The sequence below is a fragment of the Saccoglossus kowalevskii genome, chromosome 7, assembly GCF_978046115.1.
Source record: "Saccoglossus kowalevskii chromosome 7, keSacKowa6.1, whole genome shotgun sequence".
Taxonomy (NCBI): Eukaryota; Metazoa; Hemichordata; class Enteropneusta; family Harrimaniidae; genus Saccoglossus; species Saccoglossus kowalevskii.
In genome coordinates, this window is record NC_140647.1 from 35,045,475 (window position 1) to 35,070,140 (window position 24,666).

The 24,666-nt window shown below is 35.1% G+C and overlaps 1 protein-coding gene across 4 annotated transcripts in view; it reads left to right on the forward strand.

The window, feature by feature from the left end:
- Positions 1-107: 107 nt before the first annotated feature.
- LOC102805177 (ras-associated and pleckstrin homology domains-containing protein 1-like) overlaps positions 108-24,666 on the forward strand; it is a 45,385-nt gene continuing 20,826 nt past the window's right edge. For 2 of the 4 annotated variants that reach the window (XM_085501506.1, XM_085501509.1), the window contains exons 1-6: positions 108-272; positions 18,266-18,401; positions 20,215-20,332; positions 21,054-21,089; positions 23,562-24,025; positions 24,419-24,565. In XM_085501506.1, the coding sequence (XP_085357632.1) occupies positions 271-272; positions 18,266-18,401; positions 20,215-20,332; positions 21,054-21,089; positions 23,562-24,025; positions 24,419-24,565 (903 nt within the window). In that variant the 5' untranslated portion in view covers positions 108-270. Of the gene's footprint in view, positions 273-8,191; positions 8,322-18,265; positions 18,402-20,214; positions 20,333-21,053; positions 21,090-23,561; positions 24,026-24,418; positions 24,566-24,666 lie in introns of those variants that run through there. The other 2 variants (XM_085501508.1, XM_085501507.1) reach the window with 2 other exon arrangements.

Genomic DNA, 24,666 nt, shown 5'->3' on the forward strand with positions numbered 1-24,666 from the left:
TGTTGACGGAAACAAATACGGCGCCTAAAGTATTCAAGACCGTCGCAGCTCCTTGGTCCCCGCCGTTCTGAGGAGAAGATGCGTACGAATGACACGCCCCCGGAAGCGGAAATGAAGTCATCGCCTACGAGACGTCGACCTTCGCAGCATCTACGGCTTGAAGATTACAAAACTTGTTGTGTCAATATCCCACATTCTAATCGGCTCTCGAGTCCATCGAATCATACGTAAGTCTGTATGCGAGACAAGTACTCGATGACACGCTAAAACATGTGAGTATTAACTTCATCATTACGTCAAAATCGCTTGTATGTGGACATCGTTGATGAACCTTCGAAATGTCATGTCTTGCATAAAGACACTTGCAGACATCCTAATACGACATACCAGTACATTGCATATACGGTTTCACTGTCTCGTAAACGTTTTACACTCAATCCTATCGCTTCATATGTATGGCTCAGATAACGTTAACAGATCGATCGTTAGTGATGACCTTGTCAAATCAAGATCTATTATGTAGTGTAGGTCAAATTTTACGTCGACTTGAGATTTTCTGTTTGAATGTCGAATGCGGAACATGGTACTGTCAGAAACAGCGGCAAACAGTCGTGGCATATTTTTTACATTAAACAATATTCTGGGGAAGTTAGTAGCGGATAGGATATATAAAAAAAAGTTATTCTTGGGTGTGTCAGTCAACCATACAGTCTGTTTGTTTTTTTACCTAGGGGGCTTTAATGTTAAAATTTACCAAGAATTTTCAGATGGTATCCAATTTCAAGGATATCCTGTCAGTCTGATTCATTTCTAGACGGGGATTCCAGTATTCTCTATGTCATGATTGGCATCATAATGATTGTTTTTAAAAACTATGTGTTATTTTTTTAACTTTCGTTTAGATTATTACTGATAAAACTATGTTGTCACTCAGCTTTCTGATATAATAGTCAGTGTGTCATACATGCACCATGATGTAAACAAGACCTGGTGACTTGCAGAATATGACATGTTGATTAGATCATCCGTGCTAACGAAAATATGAAAGTCAGGAAGAAACACGTATGTGCTTCTCATTTACCGACTTTCAATAGCGGTTGGTGTCAGCAGTATTAAATCATGCCTCAATATATATATATTTATTTTTTTCGAGTAAAAAAAAAAAATCAGGAATATGAATATATTAACTCTTTGAGCGTCAGATATTTTTCTTGCTTAAAATTCAATGCAAATATTTTCACATTTTGTAATATTTTCAGTAAATTTTATGCCCATTTTGGGTCACACAGACTGTTTCAGATATTGCTTTTAGTTTTTGATCAAAAGGTTTGTCAATTTTTATCAACATAATTTCATGCAGGGAGGAGCAGACGATACAAAGTCATTTTATAGATAATGTCAAAAGTTGACAATGGCGATCAAAGGGTTAATTTCATGGTTCATAGAATATTCATTAGCTCCAATATATTTGAAATGTTTATTTTCAGACGAGAGTGTTAATGTGAATTTCATGGTATTGCTCGTAATAATGTTTATTATTGCACATCTGTTGTCGTAACGCCATAAGTTACAGCGTGCCGTGATTTTGCAGTATTGTGCTGGGTATTTTCATCCTACCGTATTAGAAAACATGAATTCCAAATATGGAACGATTATGCACGTAAGCATCCTCTAATAATAAAAAACAAACATGGCTGTCCCCAGGGTTTGACCGGTCACGACACAAAGAAGTTTGCTAAATCCGTTCTAAATGTTTTGAATTTCAGCATTCCCATAAAAATAAAATAAAACATTTTTTTTTTTTTTTTTTTTAAACATACCAGTTTTTTGGAGACAAGTTTGACTCATATAAATGATCAGACAATAAGGACATCCATTATCACATGACCATGGGCAATATCATACACTAACTGATACCTTACACCAAGAGAAAATCAAATCATGTGACAGTAATATTTTTGTGGCTGTGATACAACAATTTCAGACTAAATAACATTTATTCGCATTGAGCAATGACAGTAACACATAATAATGACTGAAAATTTATTTTTGAAAAATTATTGCTAAGAAGGGTAGAATTTCTGCCAATTTCAAAAAATTCGCTGAAGGCTGTAATGTAAAAAAAAGGTTAATATCACTTATTTGTAAAGTTACTAGATAATACCAGGACATGACATCACTTGTATCAACAAGCTAGACAAACAAGAGATAACAGTTGATAACTTCATAACATAACTACCAGTATCAGAGTTTCTGTAAAACATTTTATATATCATATTTATCATATGGTAATGGTGTAACTAGTTGTGACTATGGTGAAATATCACTACCTGATTTGGTATGCTAAATGTCATAACGTTAACGTTGTTTAAACAGTACATGGAGAAAGGCAAATTGCTTGGATACCATTTGTTATTTGTGATACAAGAATTTCAGACAATTATTAGTCCCTGTTCGAACAAAGTCCGAAAACGGGGACTTATAATTCGGTCTCCGTCTGTGCGTCCGTGCGTCCGTCCGGAGCCATATCTCAGAATCCCTTGGACCGATTCCGTTTATTCTTTGCATGTGCCTAGTACTTTATGTGGGACATATGCACATGCAGTGGTTTAGTGATTCGATTCAAAATGTTGTATTTTGGACATGCTTTGTCAGTTTTCATTCAAACTTGGTACATAGATTATACATGTTAGGATACATGTCCATGACGATTTATTTCTCAATTGGATCAAAGATGGTCGACTGGCAGCCATCTTGTTTTTTGAAAATGTCGTATTTTGGACATGCTTTGTCAGTTTTTATTCAAATTTAGTACATAGATCATACATGTTAGGATACATGTCTCGACTGTCCGTGAGTTCCCGAGTCTGTCCGTCCGACCGTCCGTGTGTCCGTCTGTCTGTGCGTCAGTCTGTCTTATGTCATAATTCAGAATCCTGTGGACCGATTCTGTTCATTCTTTGCATGTGCCTAGTACCTTATGTGAGACATATGCACATGCAGTGGTTTAGCGATTCGATTCAAAATGGCCGACTGGCAGCCATCTTGTTTTTTGAAAATGTTGTATTTTGGACATGCTTTGTCAGTTTTCTTTCAAACTTGGTACATAGATTATACATGTTAGGATACATGTCCATGACGATTTATTTCACAATTGGATCAAAGATGGCCGACTGGCAGCCATCTTGTTTTTTGAAAATGTTGTATTTTGGACATGCTTTGTCAGTTTTCATTCAAATTTAGTACATAGATCATACATGTTAGGATACATGTCCCCGACCATCCGTGAGTTCCTGAGTCTGTCTGTTCGTGTGTCCGTTCGTCCGTGCGTCAGTCTGTTCAGAGTCATATTTCAGAATCCTGTGGACAGATTCTGTTCATTCTTTGCATGTGCCTAGTACCTTATGTGGGACATATGCACATGCAGTGGTTTAGCGATTCAATTCAAAATGGCCGACTGGCAGCCATCGTGTTTTTTGAAAATGTTGTATTTTGGACATGCTTTATCAGTTTTCATTCAAACTTGGTACATAGATTATACATGTTAGGATACATGTCCATGACGATTTATTTCGCAATTGGATCAAAGATGGTCGACTGGCAGGCATCTTGGTTTTTTTTATGCGGTATCTTGGACGTGCTCTGTCAGTTTTCATTCAAATTTGGCACATACATGTACTTTATACATGTTAGGATGCATGTCCATGACAATTTGTTTCAAAATCTGGTCAAGGATGGCCAATTTACAGCCATCTGACTTTTTGGCCTTACTGCTATATTTCCACAATTTATGTACACATACATCATACATATCAGTGTGTTTCATAATCAGATCAAAGATGGCCGAATAACGGCTGTTTTTATTTTTGGCCATATTACTACTACAATGAACTCGTGTTTTGATGTAAATAAACAATCTGTTGTATACGCCACTTGGAACTCAAGTTTCAAGGACACGCGCGACAACCCCTTCGCTTTAATATGACGATCACAAAGAGAACTTTCAAAAATTTAACGGGGACTGTGTCATTTTCAATGACTTGTTTACTTATTTATCATGAAAAATTGATAGGTAATTTTACTGCTTACTTGTGGTAACCATTGACTACCATAACTGTAAATGTGCATCCTAAGTTGTGATAAGATGTCATGCTTTATTAAAAGTATATTTGTAGCATACTTCTGTAAAATTACAATTTATCTGTGTCTTTGGCACTCAGAATGGTAATATGATAACAAGTTTATTCTCCAAAATAAATTATTCTTAACTTTTTTACCAGACTTTTTCGCCCAAATTTTTCTGCACTTTTTTTTGAAATGAACACTAATTTTTTAGCCAACAGACAAAATTTGAGTAAATTTTCAAGTTTTTACTCAAAAAATTGGGTTATTTTTGTCCCAATCTTCTGAAGGGAGGTGAAAAGGTTAAAACTGGTTGATGCTTACTTATAAGGCTCATGGATAATATATGAACACAGGACGTCACTCACATTAACTAGCACTACAAACAAATAATATAACATGAAAACCTCATAATACTATGATTTGAGATAATGTATGTCAGCATGACATTAATTTTCTATATTAGATAATGGGATCATGGGGTGGTTCCCTTGTCTGTCTGTCTGTTTGTCTTCCTTCTTCTAACATGACTCAGTGGAGCTATTGATAATTGTCCTGTCTCAGTGTCTGCATCAAATTTTGCTATAACCAACTTTTTTTTTGAAAACTACAATCAAATTACTTTGTCCAAGTATCAAAATAAATAGATATATGATTATGTACTACCAATAAATAGTTACTAAAATAATCACTACCAATAAATAATTATCCAAATAAGCACTACCAGTAAATAGTTATCAAAGTCAACTCTACCAATAAATAGTTATCAAATTCAACTCTACTAATAAATAGTTATCAAAGTCAACTCTACCAATAAATAGTTATCAAATTCAACTCTACCAATAAATGGTTATCCAAATAAGCACTACCAATAAATAGTTATCCAAATAAGCACTACCAATAAATAGTTATCAAAGCACTACCAATAAATAGTTATCAAAGCACTACCAATAGTTATCAAAGTATGTAGTACCAATAAATAATTATCTGAATAAGCACTACCAATAAATAAAATCAAAATATCAAATTGAATAAATTGTTCATAATTTAGTTCCAAAGCACACACACACTTTTTGTTTCTCTAGATTAACACATAGACCCTCTAGAGGGTATATGATTAACATGACAGTCTGGTAATCATTTGAGTTGTATTATCAGATATATTTGGTTGTTTATAGTCTTTGACATATAAAGTAGTGTGCGACATACGTCAAATAGTATATCGCCATGACTACTTCAGTTCATGGATTGTTTTACTACAGATAGACAGATTATACTGCTTTAATATGCATAACCCTTAAAGGTCAAGCATCCTGCTGTGTCTAGTTGCCCTGTAAAACAATAATGTTTTGTCATTTTTACTGTATTTGAACTTCAAAGACAGCTACTTGTATTTTTTTGTATTTTTCGTGGATAATATTAGAGAAATTGACATTGATGGTAAATTAGTACCCCAGAAAGTACCAGGATGTGTGACCTTTCGGAGGTCGTGTATAATGCCTATTAAAGCCCCACCCATTTTTCACAGTTGCTTTAATGGCTTCTGTTTTTGAAGTAGTCCAAAATGATAATTCATCAAGGCTGTGTTAAACAATATATTATGTTAACAATTACAATTTATCTGAAACTGAAATAAAATATTTCTGAATTAATATAAACACTGTATGTATACTGGGTATGAGTGTAGTTACATTGGAAACATATGGAATGATTGACAGATGTTGACTATAATACACTTATTATTAAATAATTATTCATGGGGATTAACCATTGTAATGTACATCAAGGTTGTGTGTGTTTATTGTATTAAAGTAGGGTTTCCATTATGCAAATTAATCATGTTACAATAGTCTTTTTATACAGCAGCACTGGGGCAGGTGGGTTGGTTATGCCGCTTTATTTATTCTCTGTGGGAGTTTCTAAAGTTCATAATAATATAATTTAATTATCGATAGTCGTCGGGTATAGATTATTCCACAGTGTGCGCATGACGTAGCATTACTACGTTATTCTGTTGACGTACCAGTGTTCATGCCTGGGGGATATTTTCTCTGTGCTCGTGAGTCGCTCTCTTTATGTCGGAATTACTGCTAGTGTATGTGTAACCGTGGAGCTATGATGTAACAGCTTTCTTGCATTCCCCTAAGGTACATGTTATATTATATTTGTCACCTGTTTCATTGCATTACGTCACTGTTTAATTGTAAGGTATAGTGGTTGTATTATTACATAGATGTCACTCACACATGGTTTGCCTGACAGTCGACTGACTCCCTGGATGTATGTATGACTCATGGTTTGCTCCTAGGCAGGCAGGTCTTGTCTTTATTGCATTCAGTAATTGAAAATCCAGCAACTGTGTACATATACTAATATAAATCAAGATTTGGTGACAATTCTCACTTGAAATTCAGTATTTAATATTAAATATTTACCATGTATGGTGTATTTGGAGAAACCTCGTACATATAATGAAATTCATCAAATACTTTTTTTATCTGTATTTTTTTTTTTCATTCAAATTATAAATTGTGTGCATGTAACTGTATGATAAATATTTTAATATCCAAAATACCAAAGAATGCAAACCGAAATGAAATAAAAAAAATTAACTCGAAAAAAAAAATATTCTTGATATGTAAACTCATCATTGCATTGACTATTTTTATTTTTCTCTTGAAATTATAGAAATAAGGGGCATGAGATTTTCTCAATTTTTGTTTTTAATTTTTTTATTTATGTGATGCCAAAATTACCTTTGTGATATCAAATGAGTGAACACGTAGTATACTCCACACTACATGAACTATTACCATGTGTTTATTCATTAGGTCCACATGGGTTCATTTTGGCTCGGTATCACTGGGGCAGATGGATTAAAAATATTAAAAAATTACAAAACGCGACCAATCTTTACTTCCTTCGTATTCATTTTTTGCTACACATTTTAGTCAGATACAAATAATTGTTGGGATGAATGAGAGCAAAATGCAGGAAGGGCAAACATCCCACTAAGCATTAATACATAAGCTGCTAAAAGCTTCCATGGTTAACCAAAAAGAATTGGAAAAAACAGCTTCAGTGAGCAAGGAGTTAAATAAAACTAAAAATTATAAATAAGCCAAAATTTGAATGTGAAATATTCTCGCTCTCATGTAATTTTTTAAAAATTAAAGGTTTTGGTCTTCACATCAGCTGTCAAATCGATATGATCAAACGTCTATTTTATTCCTGAATGTAGTTTAATTTAATTTTAATTTTTAGGTCACAATGTTTTGTATAAGGAGAGTCATAAATATTTCAGATCAGATGAAACGATCGTTTTTGCGATCACATCTGTGTTTGTGCTCCTTCACGCTATCCCATCATAAGGGAAATGCATTGGCGCAAAAGGATTTAAAGATGGCGGAGATTAATCTCCATTGTTTGGAGGTGTGAACACCGATATAACCTAATTATTAAATTTACTGCGTCTATTTTAATATTTTGGCTGAGATACAATATGGTCGAAATTTTGTGATTATCAAAGACGATTGCGGCAATGACAGACGTGAATAAACATGCGGGCAACCACCAGTATGATCAGATAAGATGTGAACTACAGTACAGCATAAATGTTGAGAAAGTAATGACATTGGTAAAACATGAAATAATAACATTAATTTTAAATTCAGTGTGCCTGTGTGCATTTGATTATCGAGGTTCAACTGTACCATATAAAGCACCCTTTCAAGAAATTATGCAAATTTATTAGATTCTTATCTTTGTAATTACTAGGCACAACTCTGGTGTCAATTTTCATGTTTATATATATGGCATGAGAAACAAACCACTTTTATGTCTTTAAGTATATGTCTGCATTATAACTACTTATTGTGAGGTCAGTCTTCCAGTAAGTTTATTTTGTAACCTAAAACTAGTTTTCTTTTTCTAGACAAACTTAACAGTCAACAGCCATAAGGTACAGACACAATAACAAATGTTAATCTTGGCAAAAAAGGCATTAACCCAGTTTCCTGTTGCTTCTATGTATAAATGCTGTTTTTGATATTAGTTTTCCTGTGATATGTGGAATTTTATCATATTCCTAGGGATACCTAGATAATGCTATCTCACCTAAGGGGCTCTTTCAAGTGTACTGGTACACTATAGTCAGTTTACTCTACCAGCCAGCCGACCTTGATTTGACCAATTAAGTTGTAAGTCTGTTTTTTACTTCTGTCTCATTTTCATGACTTTTTGAATTACTTGTCTTAAAATGTGTACTGTAATTCATGGGATAGTTGACACCTATTATGTGTTTGATGTCTGATTCCTCAATAGCTCTGTCTGACAGGACTGATGACTATTGATGGAATGCCATTAATGATAATGTTTGTTAGTCCATGGTTAGTCATAGTACATACCAGTGCAGAAAATATCTTTCTAAAACTGGTATGCTTAATGTCAATCACCTATATGACTACATGTCAAACCACTGTATGACTTTGGTTTATTTAAATCATAGACTCTAAGAGTCCAGTATTTAATTGTCTCATGGTTTCAGCTTTGTACTATAGCATTTTCACTGGATTAGCTGATAACCTTGCCTGGTGAATACAGTTTTAGTAGTTTTGGCCCATGTCAGGCACCCTAGCTGAAAGGTAAGCCTTGTGTATTGGTCGTATGTCTTCCAGTTTTGTGGATGAAATCTCACCACAGTTTGCTATGTACGTAGCATAATTACGGCTTATTAACTGTTGTGATATTTATAGTCACATCACAGTCCATCTCTTTAATAGTGTAGACAGAAAGACTGTGGTCACATATGTCCAATTTAGAGGCTATGACCTAAATCCCGACATAGAATCACCTGACCAGAACTTCATGAGAATTGTTTACGACTGTTTGAAAGAAACAGATATCTGCATTGTTTATATGGTTTAATATGAATGTAAAACAATTCAGTTGTCCTAACTCCAGCCAGTTATTTCCTGTGTACAACCACAGACCACTAAATTGAATAGACAAGCGACTCAGCATATTCTTTGTTGGTATGCATTCCTGGGCAGTTATGTGATTAAAGCATAAACCAACACAAATGAATGTGTGCGCATGGGCACGTGAGTTGAGTCGGTTGCGGGTAGAAACTCGGAATAGAGAGATCGAGAAGACAAGTTAACCGTGCGGTAACAATAACTCAACTGTTTATTCGCTTCACTCGATTACATGTAAGTTACAATGAAACAACAAACAAACTACTTATAATAACACCGGGATGTGATTGGTTGAAATAACTGTGGGCGTGGCAACAGCAGTGGCTGTCTAATTAGGTCAGACTAACAGTCTCCACATTACTCCCGGCGGCAGAAAAAAAATACTACATGTACATGCATTGTAGTAACGAACAAATCACTAGAAAATCGAATAAAACATAAAAAATATAAGCGAATAATAGAATAACAACGTTGATGTTCACAAAAAGAATACGAACTAAACAATTTAAAATTAAACAGTAACTCGCACAAATTAAGTCATAAAAATGTTCAATTTAAGAAGTAGGACCTGACTAGTCATTAATCCAATCCCTAATTCTTTGTCGGGCTCTGATGTTCGCCTCACGCCATGGATGGCGATTAGAAATAACATTAGCAGTACGTGTGTCATTAGAATTGTTAATATGTCTATTGTTATCAGTGTCCAAGATTTGTATATTATCAGTGTCCAAGCAATGCATATTATCCGTGGAGACCTCAATAGGATATAGTTTCACAATAGGACGATTTGTTTTACCATTACGCGTTCTGATATTTGCAGCGCGAGTTATACCGTCGTTTCCTGTTATGATAGACTCGACCACGGCTAAATCCCATAACGTACGTTTCTTGTTGTCTGAATGTACAAGTACAACGTCTCCAGACTTGATCGCGTTAGTTAATTTCCCGGGTTTTTGTCGTTCATGTCGTTCTCGGAGTGCTGATAAATATTCTAACTCCCATTTTTTCCAAAGTCGATCCATAGTTTCACTGAGCTTCGTGGCACGTTTATGGAGAGTTTCCTTTGTTTCGTACGTCGGATCGATGCGTTCCTCCATGTCGATAGTTACATGTGGTAATGTGTTCAACGTACGGCCATGGAGTAAGTGAGCTGGGGTGAGGGGAGTCGCCTCTGCGTCGTCACCATAAACATAAGTTATCGGACGGTTGTTTATTGTTGTTTCTATTTCGCACAATATAGTATTCATTTCATCCATTGTGACGAATGCGCGACGAAGTACTTTCTTTAACGTGTTCTTTGTCATACCAATCATGCGTTCATAGAAACCTCCCCACCAAGGAGCGCGTTTTGGAATGAATGTCCACTGAATGTGATGGTTTGCAAGGAAGGCTTTTACTTTCGGGTCGTTGAACAGATCGTTGATTTCCTTAGCGGCGGATAAGTAGGTCGTGGCGTTGTCGGAAACGATTCGTGTAGGCAGAGATCTGCGAGCCGCAAAACGTCGAAAAGCGCGGAGAAAACTATCGGTTGATAAGTCTTGAACCAATTCCAAGTGTATTGCTCTGGTATTAGCACACGTGAAGAGACATATGTAACATTTTCTCTCGCCGCCATTTTCCCGTTTAACGTATAGTTCACCAGTGAAATCAATGCCACAAATCTGAAAGGGGTCAGATTTCTGGGTGCAATAGTTAGGCAGAGGGGCGGTGATTGGTTTCATGTAAGGACGTCCGGTAACACGTTTGCATATTACACATTCCCGTAGTAACGCCTTGACGGTAGCTCTAATCCTTGTAATCCAGTATGTTTGACGTAATAACGTGACAGTACTTTGTAGTCCGGAATGTAATGATCTTTCATGGGCATCACGAACTAGTAAATTCGTAAACTGGTGATCAGGAGGTATTAAAATTGGAAACTTAGCATTGTCTCCAATGGGCGCATTGTGTAGACGACCACCACAGCGGATGACGTGTTGTTTATCAATAAATAAACGAAGTTGTCGAATTAAAGGCGAGGCTTTGTTATTTTCAACTTGTAGGGATTCACGTTCTTTTTGATAACGCGTCTTCTGTACGTATACTATCCATGTTGATTATGCCTGCGCGATTTCGTTCGCTGCTAACTCATTCAGATTTCGAGATTGTGCAGGTTTTTTGATGTTATCGCCAAACCTTAAAACAAGCGCGGTAATACGATTTAACTTTTGTAAAGAGTTGTATCGATTTATATCAACAATTTGACCAATGCCGGTAGTACTGACAGTGTCCAAACCAGCATTGGTTTGACCGATGATGTCAGTGTTGACTTTGTCAGCGTTTTCAGTAGAATCGTGAAGCTCGATCTGTTCATCAGTTGTACATGTCGGGGTTTCCTTATTCAGAACGTTGTTATGTACGCATTTCGGGCCATGCCACCAAAGTTTAGAATTGTTGAGCTGTCGGATCCGAAAGCCATAGAAACTTTGTAAATTCTCTGTCCTCTTCATGAAGAGCCACGTGTAAAAATGCTTTCTCCAAATCACTGACCAAGGCTATCGGATGCGTACGGAATCTTAGCAATATACCTGCTAAATCATTAAGTAACATGGGACCCTTATCGAGACAGTCGTTAAGACTCGGAGTTTGACAAGTATTGCAGCTGCAATCATAGACAATCCTAATTGGTGTAGTGGGGGAGTCCTTTTTGACGGCATGGTGAAGAAGGTAGTGCCCTTGATTCGGATTATCGGAATCCAGTCGTTCAATAAACCCACGGTGTTCTTGCTCCTTTATAATACGGTCGTAAACAGGAAGTAAATCGGATGGAAGCTTACGTACCATATGACGTGTTCGTTTTTCGACGATCCGCCTATTTGTTGGTAATACCGGGTGATTTTCTTTCCAGGGAAGTCGGGCAAAGTATTGTTTGTCGCGTTTTTCGATATTCTGTTCGCAAAACGTTTCGAATTCGTCTGCCTTGTCATCAGTAGAGTCCGTGTTGGCAGGTTCACAAATGCCAATGGTGTCAAAATCCCAGAGTTTAGTTACGGGATCGTCAGTTGGTGAATATGCGTTCACGTGAAAGCTGGTGACGTCAGTTGGGAATGACGCATCACGTGACGTTGGTTCAGAGAGTAGGTAACCCAAACGAGATGAAACAGCGGTCGGCCCGTTGCCTTTGATGGTTTTGTCGCCCACGAATGACCAATAATGATCGGCACCAATCAAAAGAGATATGTTCAAATCTTTATGGTTTACAGCAGGATGCGCTAGCTGGAGTCCTTTGATGTGCGGTAAATTCAGTACAGCTGGACAAATATGATTGTTAATTGGATTGCAGATTTCAGGAACAATTAACGTAGATATTGATATATCGGGCCCCCATGTTGTTTTTAGCGTCAACGTTACGTAATTAAGCCTTTTCGGCGCAGATTTCTTATTGCCAAAGGTGGAGATTTGGACCGATCTTTGTCCGTCTGGCGTCAGGTGTAAATGTTCGGCTAATTTCTCAGAGATAAACGATCTTGTAGCTCCTTCGTCAAATAGGATTGTTGCGTCGGCTGATGCTTTATCCGAGTAGACTTGAGTAATCGCCGTTTTGAGAAGTACGTTGCCGCTAGTTGATTGAAGGTCGGTTGACACAGAATTAGCGTGGATTTTCTGGCTGTTGGTATTGCTTGAAGTGTCTGGTTTCGATAGTTTTGGCAATTGTTTGAACGCATGATGAATCGTAGTGTGGTGTTTGCTGTCGCATTTCCGACATTTAAAGACAGATTGACAAGATCGCGAAGAGTGTCCTTTGCTTAAACAATTAAAACATAGTCCTTTCGTTTTGATGATCTCGAAGCCTTGCATATGGTCGGTTACGTTCGTGCAATCGAAGGGACGATGTGAATTACTGCAGAAAACACAATCTGGTTTGCGAGTTTTTGTGTGAAGTGCTTGAGCAGAGAACTGTACATTACGCATAGGCGATTCGTTGTAGGCGAAAGACGATACGGAATTGTTAGAGATTTCGCCAGCCTCCATTGCTTCGATCTCCTTACACACAGATTCACGTAGATCTTTAAATGACCAATCGTCGGTTCCATGGTCGCGAGTGATGATTCGACGGAAATTCCCTGGAAGTTTTTCTAGGATGATAGGTATGAGGAAATCTCTGTACGAGTCTTCGCTCTTCCCAAGTGCTTCTAAGCCTCTTCTGTAACTCTCCATGTTGTCGTAGAAAAACTTTAGTGAGGATAAGTCATTAGACGGTTTTGGCAATTCCCAAAGTGCTTTCATATATGCATTTCGTATTTTATGTTTCAGTCCGTAACGTTGTTTTAGTAATTCTAAGGCGTGTTTGTAGTTCTCGTTTGTCAGTTGTAATCCCTCGATTACTTTAGCCGCTTCTCCCTTTACATGTGCTTGTAGGTATTGAAACTTATTTACCTCATCCAACATGTCGTCCTTGTCTATAGCTGCTTCAAACGTGTCGATAAAACTTTGCCAAGAAAGAATATCACCTGAAAATTCTTCGAGATCTAGTTTAGGTAGATTTACAGTTCGTCTTCTGGACGCTGAGTTGTTACTTGTGAACGACGTGCTTGACATTTCAGATGATGTCTGTGTTGTTGGCGTTGTTGGTGTATCGGCGCGTTGGATGAAGTTTCTTATCTCCACGATTCTTTCTTTGATATCAATGACGTAGTTGTCTGCATCAAGAAATAGATTTTCGAACTCTGTTTCGTCGGCTCTTTTGAGAATTTCTTCATCCAGTGCTCTGATCTGCTCCAATCTTGATGTAATATCTTCGTGCGTTGCGATGAGAACGTCTTTTTCATGTTGCGTCAATGGGTCATCTTTGGACATGATGTCAATGGCTTTTTGTAACTGTCTCGTCATTTGAGCACGGTGTCCTCTTCTACTTGCAGAATGTTTAACTCGTTCTGCCATGTTTCTATGCGTTGTAGAATTTCCTCCAAAGTACGTTGATCCTGGTCTCGGCACCAAATGTGCGCATGGGCACGTGAGTTGAGTCGATTGCGGGTAGAAACTCGGAATAGAGAGATCGAGAAGACAAGTTCACCGTGCGGTAACAATAACTCAACTGTTTATTCGCTTCACTCGATTACATGTAAGTTACAATGAAACAACAAACAAACTACTAATAATAACACCGGGATGTGATTGGTTGAAATAACTGTGGGCATGGCAACAGCAGTGGGTGTCTAATTAGGTCAGACTAACAGTCTCCACAGAATGCAATTATGACTTGAGATGTTTACACAGGAAGTTCCACACTATATACTACTATACTTGTCTCGGCTTTGCACCATAAAAATCTTGTTTTTAGTGAACTGACTAAAGAAACGAAAAAAAAAAAATCCCCAGAGATTAACACTGTTGACAAAAAGACGAACACCTACCAGTACTTACCACACAGAAATGCCTAACAAAAATCAAAATCAAGATAACTATATTTCTTTACTTACTAATTATATATGCATACTTTCTGAATATGCATATTAACAACATTAAAGTGACATAACCCATGAAAATCTTTGTCAATCATGGAAAATTCACTATCATGACTTTTATATTTGTGTAAAGTTTGAGGATTTGTGATGACACATGGTTGTAATATCAGAAAGTACACAATAAATACAATTATGTTAGACCTTAAAAATACATTGAGGAAATCAACATTTTAAAATTATGAAAACATGCACTGTATGTATATACCACCTGTACCTGTCCCTAAGAACACAAGATGTGCATGTTTTCTTGGTATCATGTTGTGACAGGAAGTAGGATAAACAGATTAAAACTTTAATTCAATTCTTGGATTCTTATAGCTTATTAAATCTAAAAAAATACCACAGTTGCCTGTCTCTGTATTTTTAGATCTATGGTTTGACCACAGTTCATGTGATAGAGGGACTGTGGTTTGACAGTCTCTGATAAGCTAGTTTAACAACTTTGCTAGTTCTTTAGAAGCCACCATATGAAAATGTGTCATATGTACAAGTAATCCATTAATAACCCCCCATGCACCTAAAAAACCCCAGTAGAGATTCATGTGAGAAGATATTAGTTTTTCCTGGTTACACTGTTTTTCCTGATTGAGGCCGCTAGGAAGTGAAAGTTACTTCACATGAATAAATAGTTTAATTGTGAAACTAGTTTAATTGTGACTGGATAGTAAACAACAATCTTCATTTAATTTGTCACCTCACTTTTCTGACACAAGTTGTAAAACCACAAATAGAAAGTAAATATCGAAACACTTGTGATATAAAATAATGAAAGCTAGCCATTCATCCTACATGGTTTATAGCTCCATGATCCTAATAACATTTCCATTGATTTATATCATTGTACCGGTAAAACCATTAAATTAAATGTCTGTGTCAGGCATTATCAAAATATGGGCGTATTTAAGTGTGGCAGAATGAATATTTTGTAAATTCCGAGGAAAGACACATTTAAAACCCATCTTCAATGAAAGAGTGTAACTAAGTGTTGCATTAGTATATAGTTGACTATCAAATAGAATTTATTTTAAACTTGGACAAACCTCTGTAATTTACATAATTTAAGCACATGCAATAATACAGAGTCACAAGTACTAAGATAACACAATTACAATGATTGCTATTGGCAACCTTGGACCAGACTAAACATTTACTGTCAAGTATTTTATGTCTAAGAAACGAGATTAGTAAAATATGCAGTTAAACGCAAGTACAACTTAGCTGTGGATTGTTATCAACAACAGCAAGTCATGCATCGTTATACTGCAAGGTTGGCAAATATTAATTACAGAATTCTACACGATGGTTATTGTGTTTGTTAATGTTACATCCCCTGATTTTTTAATCTCTCTAATTTCACTGCTGAATTTTTAGCTCCGCTGTCGACTTTGTCAAGCGGAGCTTATCATATGAGTGATTGTCCGTCGTCGTCGTCGTCCGTGTCAATGTTTTACTTTTTCGACTTCTTCTTGAAAACTACAAGCCTAAATGCTTTGATACATGGTGTATATGTACCTTGGTTAGACCTCTCTTAGGTTTGTTCATTTCATGTTGATATCTTTAATTCTCTAATTTTGGTGAATATTTTTGTCATTTTTGGTAAAAACTGATATTTTCGACTTCTTGTTAAAAACCGCAAGTGCAATTGCTTTGATATTACATTTATAGGTACTACATGTGGACCTCTCTCAGATTTGTTAATTTTGTAATGATATCTTTAATTCTTTAATTTTGGTGAATATTTTTGTCATTTTTGGTAAAAACTGATATTTTCGACTTCTTGTTAAAAACCGCAAGTCCAATTACTTTGATACTACATATATAGGTACTACATGTGGACCTCTCTCAAATTTGTTCATTTCGTGATGATATCTTCAATTCTCTAATTTTGGTGAATATTTTTGTCATTTTTGATAAAAACTGATATTTTCGACTTCTTGTTAAAAACCGCAAGTGCAATTGCTTTGATATTACATATATACATGTAGGTACTACATGTGGACCTCTCTCAGTTTTGTTCATTTTGTAATGATATCTTTAATTCTCTAATTTTGGTGAATATTTTTGTCATTTTTGGTAAAAACTGATATTTTCGACTTCTTGTTAAAAACCGCAAGTGCAATTGCTTTGATATTACTTATATAGGTACTACATGTGGACCTCTCTCAGATTTGTTCATTTTGTAATGATATCTTTAATTCTCTAATTTTGGTGAATATTTTTGTCATTTTTGGTAAAAACTGATATTTTCGACTTCTTGTTAAAAACCGCAAGTGCAAATGCTTTGATATTACATATATAGGTACTACATGTGTACCTCTCTCAGATTTGTTCATTTTGTAATGATATCTTTAATTCTCTAATTTTGGTGAATATTTTTGTCATTTTTTGGTGAAAAGTGATATTTTCAACTTCTTGTTAAAAACCGCAAGTCCAATTGCTTTGATACTACATATAGAGGTACTACATGTGGACCTCTCTCAGATTTGTTTATTTCGTGATGATATCTTCAATTCTCTAATTTTGGTGATAATTTTTGTCATTTTTGGTAAAAAGTGATATTTTTGATTTCTTGTTAAAAACCGCAAGTCCAATTGCTTTGATATTACATATATAGGTACTACATGTGGACCTCCCTCAGATTTGTTCATTTTGTGATGATATCTTCAATTCTCTAATTTTGGTGAATATTTTTGTCATTTTTGGTAAAAAGTGATATTTTCAACTTCTTGTTAAAAACCGCAAGTCCAATTGCTTTGATACTACATATATAGGTACTACATGTGGACCTCTCTCAGATTTGTTTATTTCGTGATGATATCTTCAATTCTCTAATTTTGGTGATAATTTTTGTCATTTTTGGTAAAAAGTGATATTTTTGATTTCTTGTTAAAAACCGCAAGTCCAATTGCTTTGATATTACATATATAGGTACTACATGTGGACCTCTCTCAGATTTGTTCGTTTTGTGATGATATCTTCAATTCTCTAATTAATTTATTTTGGTGAATATTTTTGTAATTTTTGGTAAAAAGTGATATTTTCGACTTCTTGTTAAAAACTGTAAGTCCGATTGCTTTGATACTATTCATATTGTTCATTTTCTAATGATGTCTTCAGTTCTTTAATTGAAATGTGCATTGCTAACAGCGGAGCTATCTCAGCCAATAGGCTGCTTGTTTTATCTTTTGGCAACTGTGTGCATCTGACAGTATTGTTGATTAAATATGCCTAGGTGTTATTTTGCTTTTTTTTTTGAAAATGATTTGAGAGATTTCAAACACGTAGTTGCATAATGCAGTATGTTTCACCTTGTACTTGATTCCTGTTTTAACCTTAATATCAAGATTAGTGTGGGTCCCATACTACGAGGTGTTATTGACATCTCTAAGTATATAGTGTTCTCAATTATGTGCTTTAATAGCAGCCATTGTACTTTTTAATCATGTCATTGTTAATTTCTGATCTATATTTCTGTGCCAGGCAGCAGTTTCAGGCATTTGATGTCACTGTTGTCTCAGAATTTTTTTTTATTCACATGTGCAAGTGCTAACACACTGTATTTTGTATAACATGTCGATCCATACCCGGTACATGTTTTAAATTCCACACATCCATATGTGCACTGATATAATAGTGTATTCTCATATTTATTTATATTTTTAGGGCAAATGCTTCAACAGTTGAATACCTAAGTGATGACCATTCGGATGATATAGACGCTGAAATGGACAGTGATCAGGAACAAGATTTGGATAAGTTGTTGGGAACATGGTTAGGAGAATTGGAAACTATGACCAAGGTAACAATATTTTTATTCTGTACAAGAAATAAGGTTATTGCAAGGAGAATCTAAATATTTCATGGTATTCTGTATGAATTAGCCATTAAGGTCATATTGTTGACAAAAATTTGCTTGAAACTTTTGAAATGTTATTTAATATATGTAGTGTAATAAATGCAGCTAAGTTATTCAAAATGAAAAGCACTTTCAAGTAAGTGTTTTCGTTCTAATTGTCCTAACATTTAAAATTTTATTTGGTCCAGGCAAAATCAAGCCTTAATCAAGTGATAACATTACACTACAGTATACATTGTACAATAAATTCAATATCAGAGCAAAGTTTACAGTCATGTTTACAATTATTTTAACAGTTTGTTAGATCCAATTAGAAATAACATTTTATGCATCAAATCCTATAGTCTCACGCACCAATTATGAGTCAAGTGATAGATCAATAAAATGCATGCATTTATTTATCAGATTATTGAATGCATTCATACAGTATATGATGCCAATAAACTCAAGGTTGACCTTTAAAAATGGTGACCATACTTGCTGAAGTCTCCCAATCTTAAGTAATCTTTTGTGTTTACAAAGAAAATGTCATGATTTATTCGCCTCCAAGCACATCACGTCTGTAGCTGCATTTATGTTGTGAGTAAATTGAGTAAAGTTCACATTTTGGTGAAACATTAGTATTGCTATCGTTGTGTGATCATGACCAGACAACTTTCTCATGCCGAACATGGATTCCACTCTAAGCTATGCACAAATAGAAATGAAACTAAAAATGTACAATTGTAAGCCACGATGAAAGGTAACAAATTACTATATGAGAACTGAATCTGAATTCCTGTAGTTTATACTGTATTAATAATATAGCATAATATTCATTTTTAGTAGATGTTTATATTAGGATGAGAAATTGAAACCTGAAGCATGTTACAGTTTCACTACTATGTCTGCGTTATGCAGCAATGTCCGCTGGTGACATTGTAAAGGTCTACTTGTATGCAAATGAGGAGTACTGAGAAACCTTGCAAATTACTCGCAGTAGACAGTAACTCAATTTTGTCATTAAAATTGTATTTTAACATTGCATTTTATACTCTGATATATAAACTATAATAATATCCATACATCAATCAATAATTTTGGATATTGCGGTAGCATATGTTTCACAAACACTTAAAACATGCATACCATATTTGCTCCTAAATTATTAACAAAAAATTGCATTTGTTGAATACTGAATCATTGAAATTACTTATTTCATGTATGACCATAAAAACACACACTGTGTAATTTACATAAACGTCTGCGCTGCAAATACAGTGTCTATTTGTTTCACAACCAAACAGAGTTGTTGCTTATTGTACATGATTGCTTACTCACGATTTTTACATCATAGAAGTGCCTCATCACTAGATTTTTATAAGAAAGGTATTTTGTAGATATCTTTTAGGTTTGACGGCTAATATGTCCTAATGTCCTTGGGAACTAAGAGCTAATTTCTCAGAGTAGAGTGAACCAAGTGAGAACTGGTCACCAAATCCGGGAGGAAAATAACGCACTGGAGAGGAGCACTTGTAGCCAAGGTGTTTATTGCTCAACTGCTAGGCCTGGAATTGAGCCCCAAGTCTTCATGAGATGTTCTATACAATGTATCTATATCATTATGCAAATGACTACAGTATTAAAACTTACATCACAGCCTCAAATCATCACAGTCTTACACTCCAAATGTATGCATGCATGTTTTCTTGACAAATCAAATTAAATCCTATCTTGTCATTGTTCTGACTGAATATATTCTTTACATTATTTACAGCAACTTGATGGAAATGGAATTGAAACCAACATACCCATTGTTCCCATAAGTCCACCACCACCAACACCGACATCCGGTAATTTGGATAATTTTCGATTCTCCATGGCCAATCTAGAAGGTAATGTCTCCTGGCTGTAGTCCTCTGTATGACTCAATTATCGATCACTATGTTCTTATTATTTTATTTCCTAGGCTTGTGTTTCTGTTTTTGTTTTATTACTTCCAGTTCAATCAATTATGTCTGATTGCATGTCTGAGTGGTTTAGTATAATTAGTCCCTGTTTGGATGAATTCTGAAAATATTTTATTTTATTACATATTTTATTAATTTGGTTTTATTCATCCGTGTATGCATGTGTTCATTTCTCTGATATACATTGCCTAAACATTTTCTCTACTGTTTCTCAGAGGTGACTAGGATCGGTCAATTTTAGTTTAGTCGGGTCAACTCGGTATGATTGAGTCGTAGATGCACATTATTTTTTTCTGAAATTATGTGATATATACATTGTAGTCTTATCTTTTTTACTATTATAATATTCTGTGGCATGCAGTAACTTAAACTATGTTTACAGTGGATACACAGACATAGAAGTGGAGGTTTCTCTACATTCATGTACATTCTTTTTATATTATCATCCATACAATGTATGTAGGAGTTGGCATGGCAAATACATGGATGTCATATCTGCACACTTGACTTCAAATCTTTCTCTGATAATGTTTATTATCTCTATTTCTAATAGTTTATACAGTTTTTCAAATAACAACTATACTCTTTCTCATCTTTTACAACATCCTTTCTCTCTTTCTCTTGTTGTCATCTTTTTCACTCGCAGCAAGGATGCAACAGATGCAACCTCATCCTCACCAAGGTAACAACAACAATGTTGCTTGTTCTTCTCATAATAAACCCAAAATCCATCTTTTTGCCTATGCTTAACATTCCACTTCTTCCAGCTTGTCTAATTGATTAGCACCGTAGGTATAGCTTTCAGATCTCCTCCAACTCACAACACCGTCAAGGAACTGCTCCCATTTCTCAGCAACCTTGTATTGCAACTATATTGTATGTAAATCACATGGTGGTTTTGAAATACCGATAGGTACATAAACCATTACCATGCTTACATAAACCCAAAATTGTTGGTTCTATCAACAAAAATGATTTTTTTCTGGTTTCACAATATTGTGGAAAATGAAAGGAAAACCAACATAGACATACCTCTCCAAGCAATTTGTTTAAGTGTCAACAAACATTTTTCGTTGAATTACATAGACCTTAAATCTATTGGTTATGGTAATGGTATCTTGTTTTATATTACAACATGGCTTAATAAATTACCTTGCTATGTATACATAAATAATGTTTTATAACAGTGTTTTCCAATGGTTTGAATTTCACACAACTTTGCATGCATATTGAATGTAATGTACTGTCAACCGCTTTAATTTTGACAAATGTTAGTGAATTTCACCAGTCAGGAAAAACCATAGAATTTTGTTGTCATGGACATTTCATTTGTGATATTTAAGACAGTGAGTAGTGTGTAACTCACAGTGCCTTTCACTGGAGAGTCAGAAAATCAAAGTGACTTCAGTGGAATTTTGTCATGAATGTCGGGGGGAATATCAAATCATTAAAATTGATAGTGGCTAAAATAAAACGGTTTACAGTACATGCTTTCAACAGTTTTTACCTTGTTAGTAAAGATAACACAGGTTACAAGGTATTGGGATAGAATGTCTGTCGTTTGTTTTGGCGTCATTTTTGTTAAGAGCAGGGTATATTACTAATTGCTTACGATGATGACAAAAGTTATTTGAATGCAGGTTAAAGATGCATAATATTTTCAATTGATTTCAAGTGAGAAACTTGCATTTAAAGCTTTATGCCAGTGACTTCATTGTACATGATTTCAAAATGACAAATACACTAAAATTACAGGGACTATGTCATCTTCAATGAATTTCATTACAGACAAGGTATAGTCAAAGGGAGCATGTATCTAATGGGGCATGTTGATGAAATGATTCTCGTTTTTGGGATCTTAGTTATAAATATTATTTTTGGTTAAAACGGTACTATATTTGCTTCATTAGAATTGCTTCACCATGGAAACACATATAAAAGAAAAATAAGTAATTTTCAATTCACTGCGAGATGTCATGTAATGCACAAACAATGTGGTTCTATTGTCTGCTGCAAACATTTCTCTTTGATTATACCCAAAGATTACTTACCGGTACACGTTTATCGAATCTCACACAATGTTTTTACGTCACTATCACACTATGACCTTTGACTTTTGTCTTGTTTTTACATTTAATTTCATGCATAACGCAGGATCTAAAGGTGAACAGAAATTGCCTATTGCATTACTGGATATGCTTTGTTCTAACCACATAGACACACCTCTGTCATTTATGTAAAGTGTAGCAAATAAATGTATAAAACAAAAATACATTAAACATGTGTTAGTAATGATAACCACCTCTATATAAAGACCACCTGCCTATAGTGACCACTTTTAGGCAGTTCCAAGGAATAATGTATGAACAACCTTTGTATAAAGACCACCTGCCCTACATTTGTATATGACCATCTTTCGAGCAATATTTTTGCAGATACATGTATGCCTTTGTTAAGAGACCCAAATTATAATCACTCTGTTTATTCTAGTCAAACTTGTTTGATTATGATTAACTCAAATGTTTTGTTGCAAAAGCACCATCTCTATAGTTCCTGATCAGCTATTTCATACGAAAAAATAATTCAATCTCCATATAAAGACCACCCGTATATAAAGACCATTTTAATGAAGTTCCTTTAGTGGTCGTTATACACAGGTTTGACTGTAGTTGTGTGTCTCCAGGTATGCATCATGTCCGTTACTTGTACCAGTCGACACCCTAAAGCGGTTTTTGAGTTATTTTATCTTTATACAGTGTTGTGAACCTCTTGTATGTGCTATGTGTCTTTAACAATATTTAGAATATATTATAACCCATTTATATATAGATTATCATACTGTGTTTTGGTTTTAACCCCACAATATTTATATACATGAGTTATGAAACTTTATATAAATATGGGTGTAGGTTTTACATTTTGTAAGGTACTGGTGTATGGGGTGCCGTAGATTGATTATTCAATGGGTTTTAATTTAGCTATTTTTGCTGATATGTAAAATTCGCTAAATTAAATCTATGTAAATGTGTACAACATCAATAGAGCTTGTTATCTAAATTCATAAGTGAGACTACATACAAGAAATTTATAAAAAAATATTTTGAAATTTCTTCAGGCAAGGTATTTACAGTTTTGCTATGTTTTATTTTTACAGATACGCAGGATGTAGACTTGGATGCATTACTTGGAGATCTGTGTCAAATGGAAAAAGAATTACAATGGCAAGCTGATCAAGAAAATAAAAACGAACAGTCCGAGGATCCATTGGATATACTAGAACACATAGACTGCAAAGACAAAACAGACTCGGACCATTCTGTCAAAAATGGCAATAAGAGCTATGACGACTCTGTATTTGCGGAGAAAACAGACAATATTAATAGGAATGGAAATGGAAATGGAAATATGAATGTCTCAATGGTTTCACAAGCACAGCATATTACAGTAGTGCCTGAATGCGACCCTGCAACACCAACCGACTTACCAACACCACCTGTGCCAGCGACACCTATAGAGTCACCTGCTTCAGAGACGTGGCCATCACCACCTCCACATGCAGCTAGGGATAACTCATCTCAAGGTTCAGCGTTACAGTCGCCTTCCACGCCAACTGAAAAGGTCAGAGTTCATTATATAATATGTTCTCAAGTAAATCTCTTCTCATCATTGATTGAAATATTACATGTCAAGTTATACACAAAAATAATGTATTCAGGAAATCTACAATTGTTTTGTATGTGCTATCTACATGTATGTGTTGCATATACCGGTAAGCATGTGTGATGGACTTTGAATAAAAGATGGAATATGCAATAACTTCACTTCAACAATTACTGAATCCCTGTTTGACTTATACGATTCTTAAAATCAGAAAAACACCTTATTTGTGTATGACATTTTTGACTCCATAAGACTGTCATATTGTTTCATTTCTTTATATGGAATGAGCACCACATTGCTATACGCCTGCCAGTCTGTAAATGATGTATTGTGATATTATGAACATTTCAGATGTCTCAAAGTGTGAGAGCTAGGTTGGAAAGTTTACAAGATGATCTATCTAAAGGAGAACTTTCAGAGGATGAAAGGATTGCTCGGATAAAAGCAGAAAAAATTAGGATAGCCTTGGAAAAAATCAAGGAAGCTAGAATTAAAAAGGTAAATTATCCAATATTGTGCTCTGTATCTTTCATTTATTGAATTCAAAGGACCATAAGCTGTTGTTGTTGTTTTTTTTGCATATTTGTTAAAACTTTGAC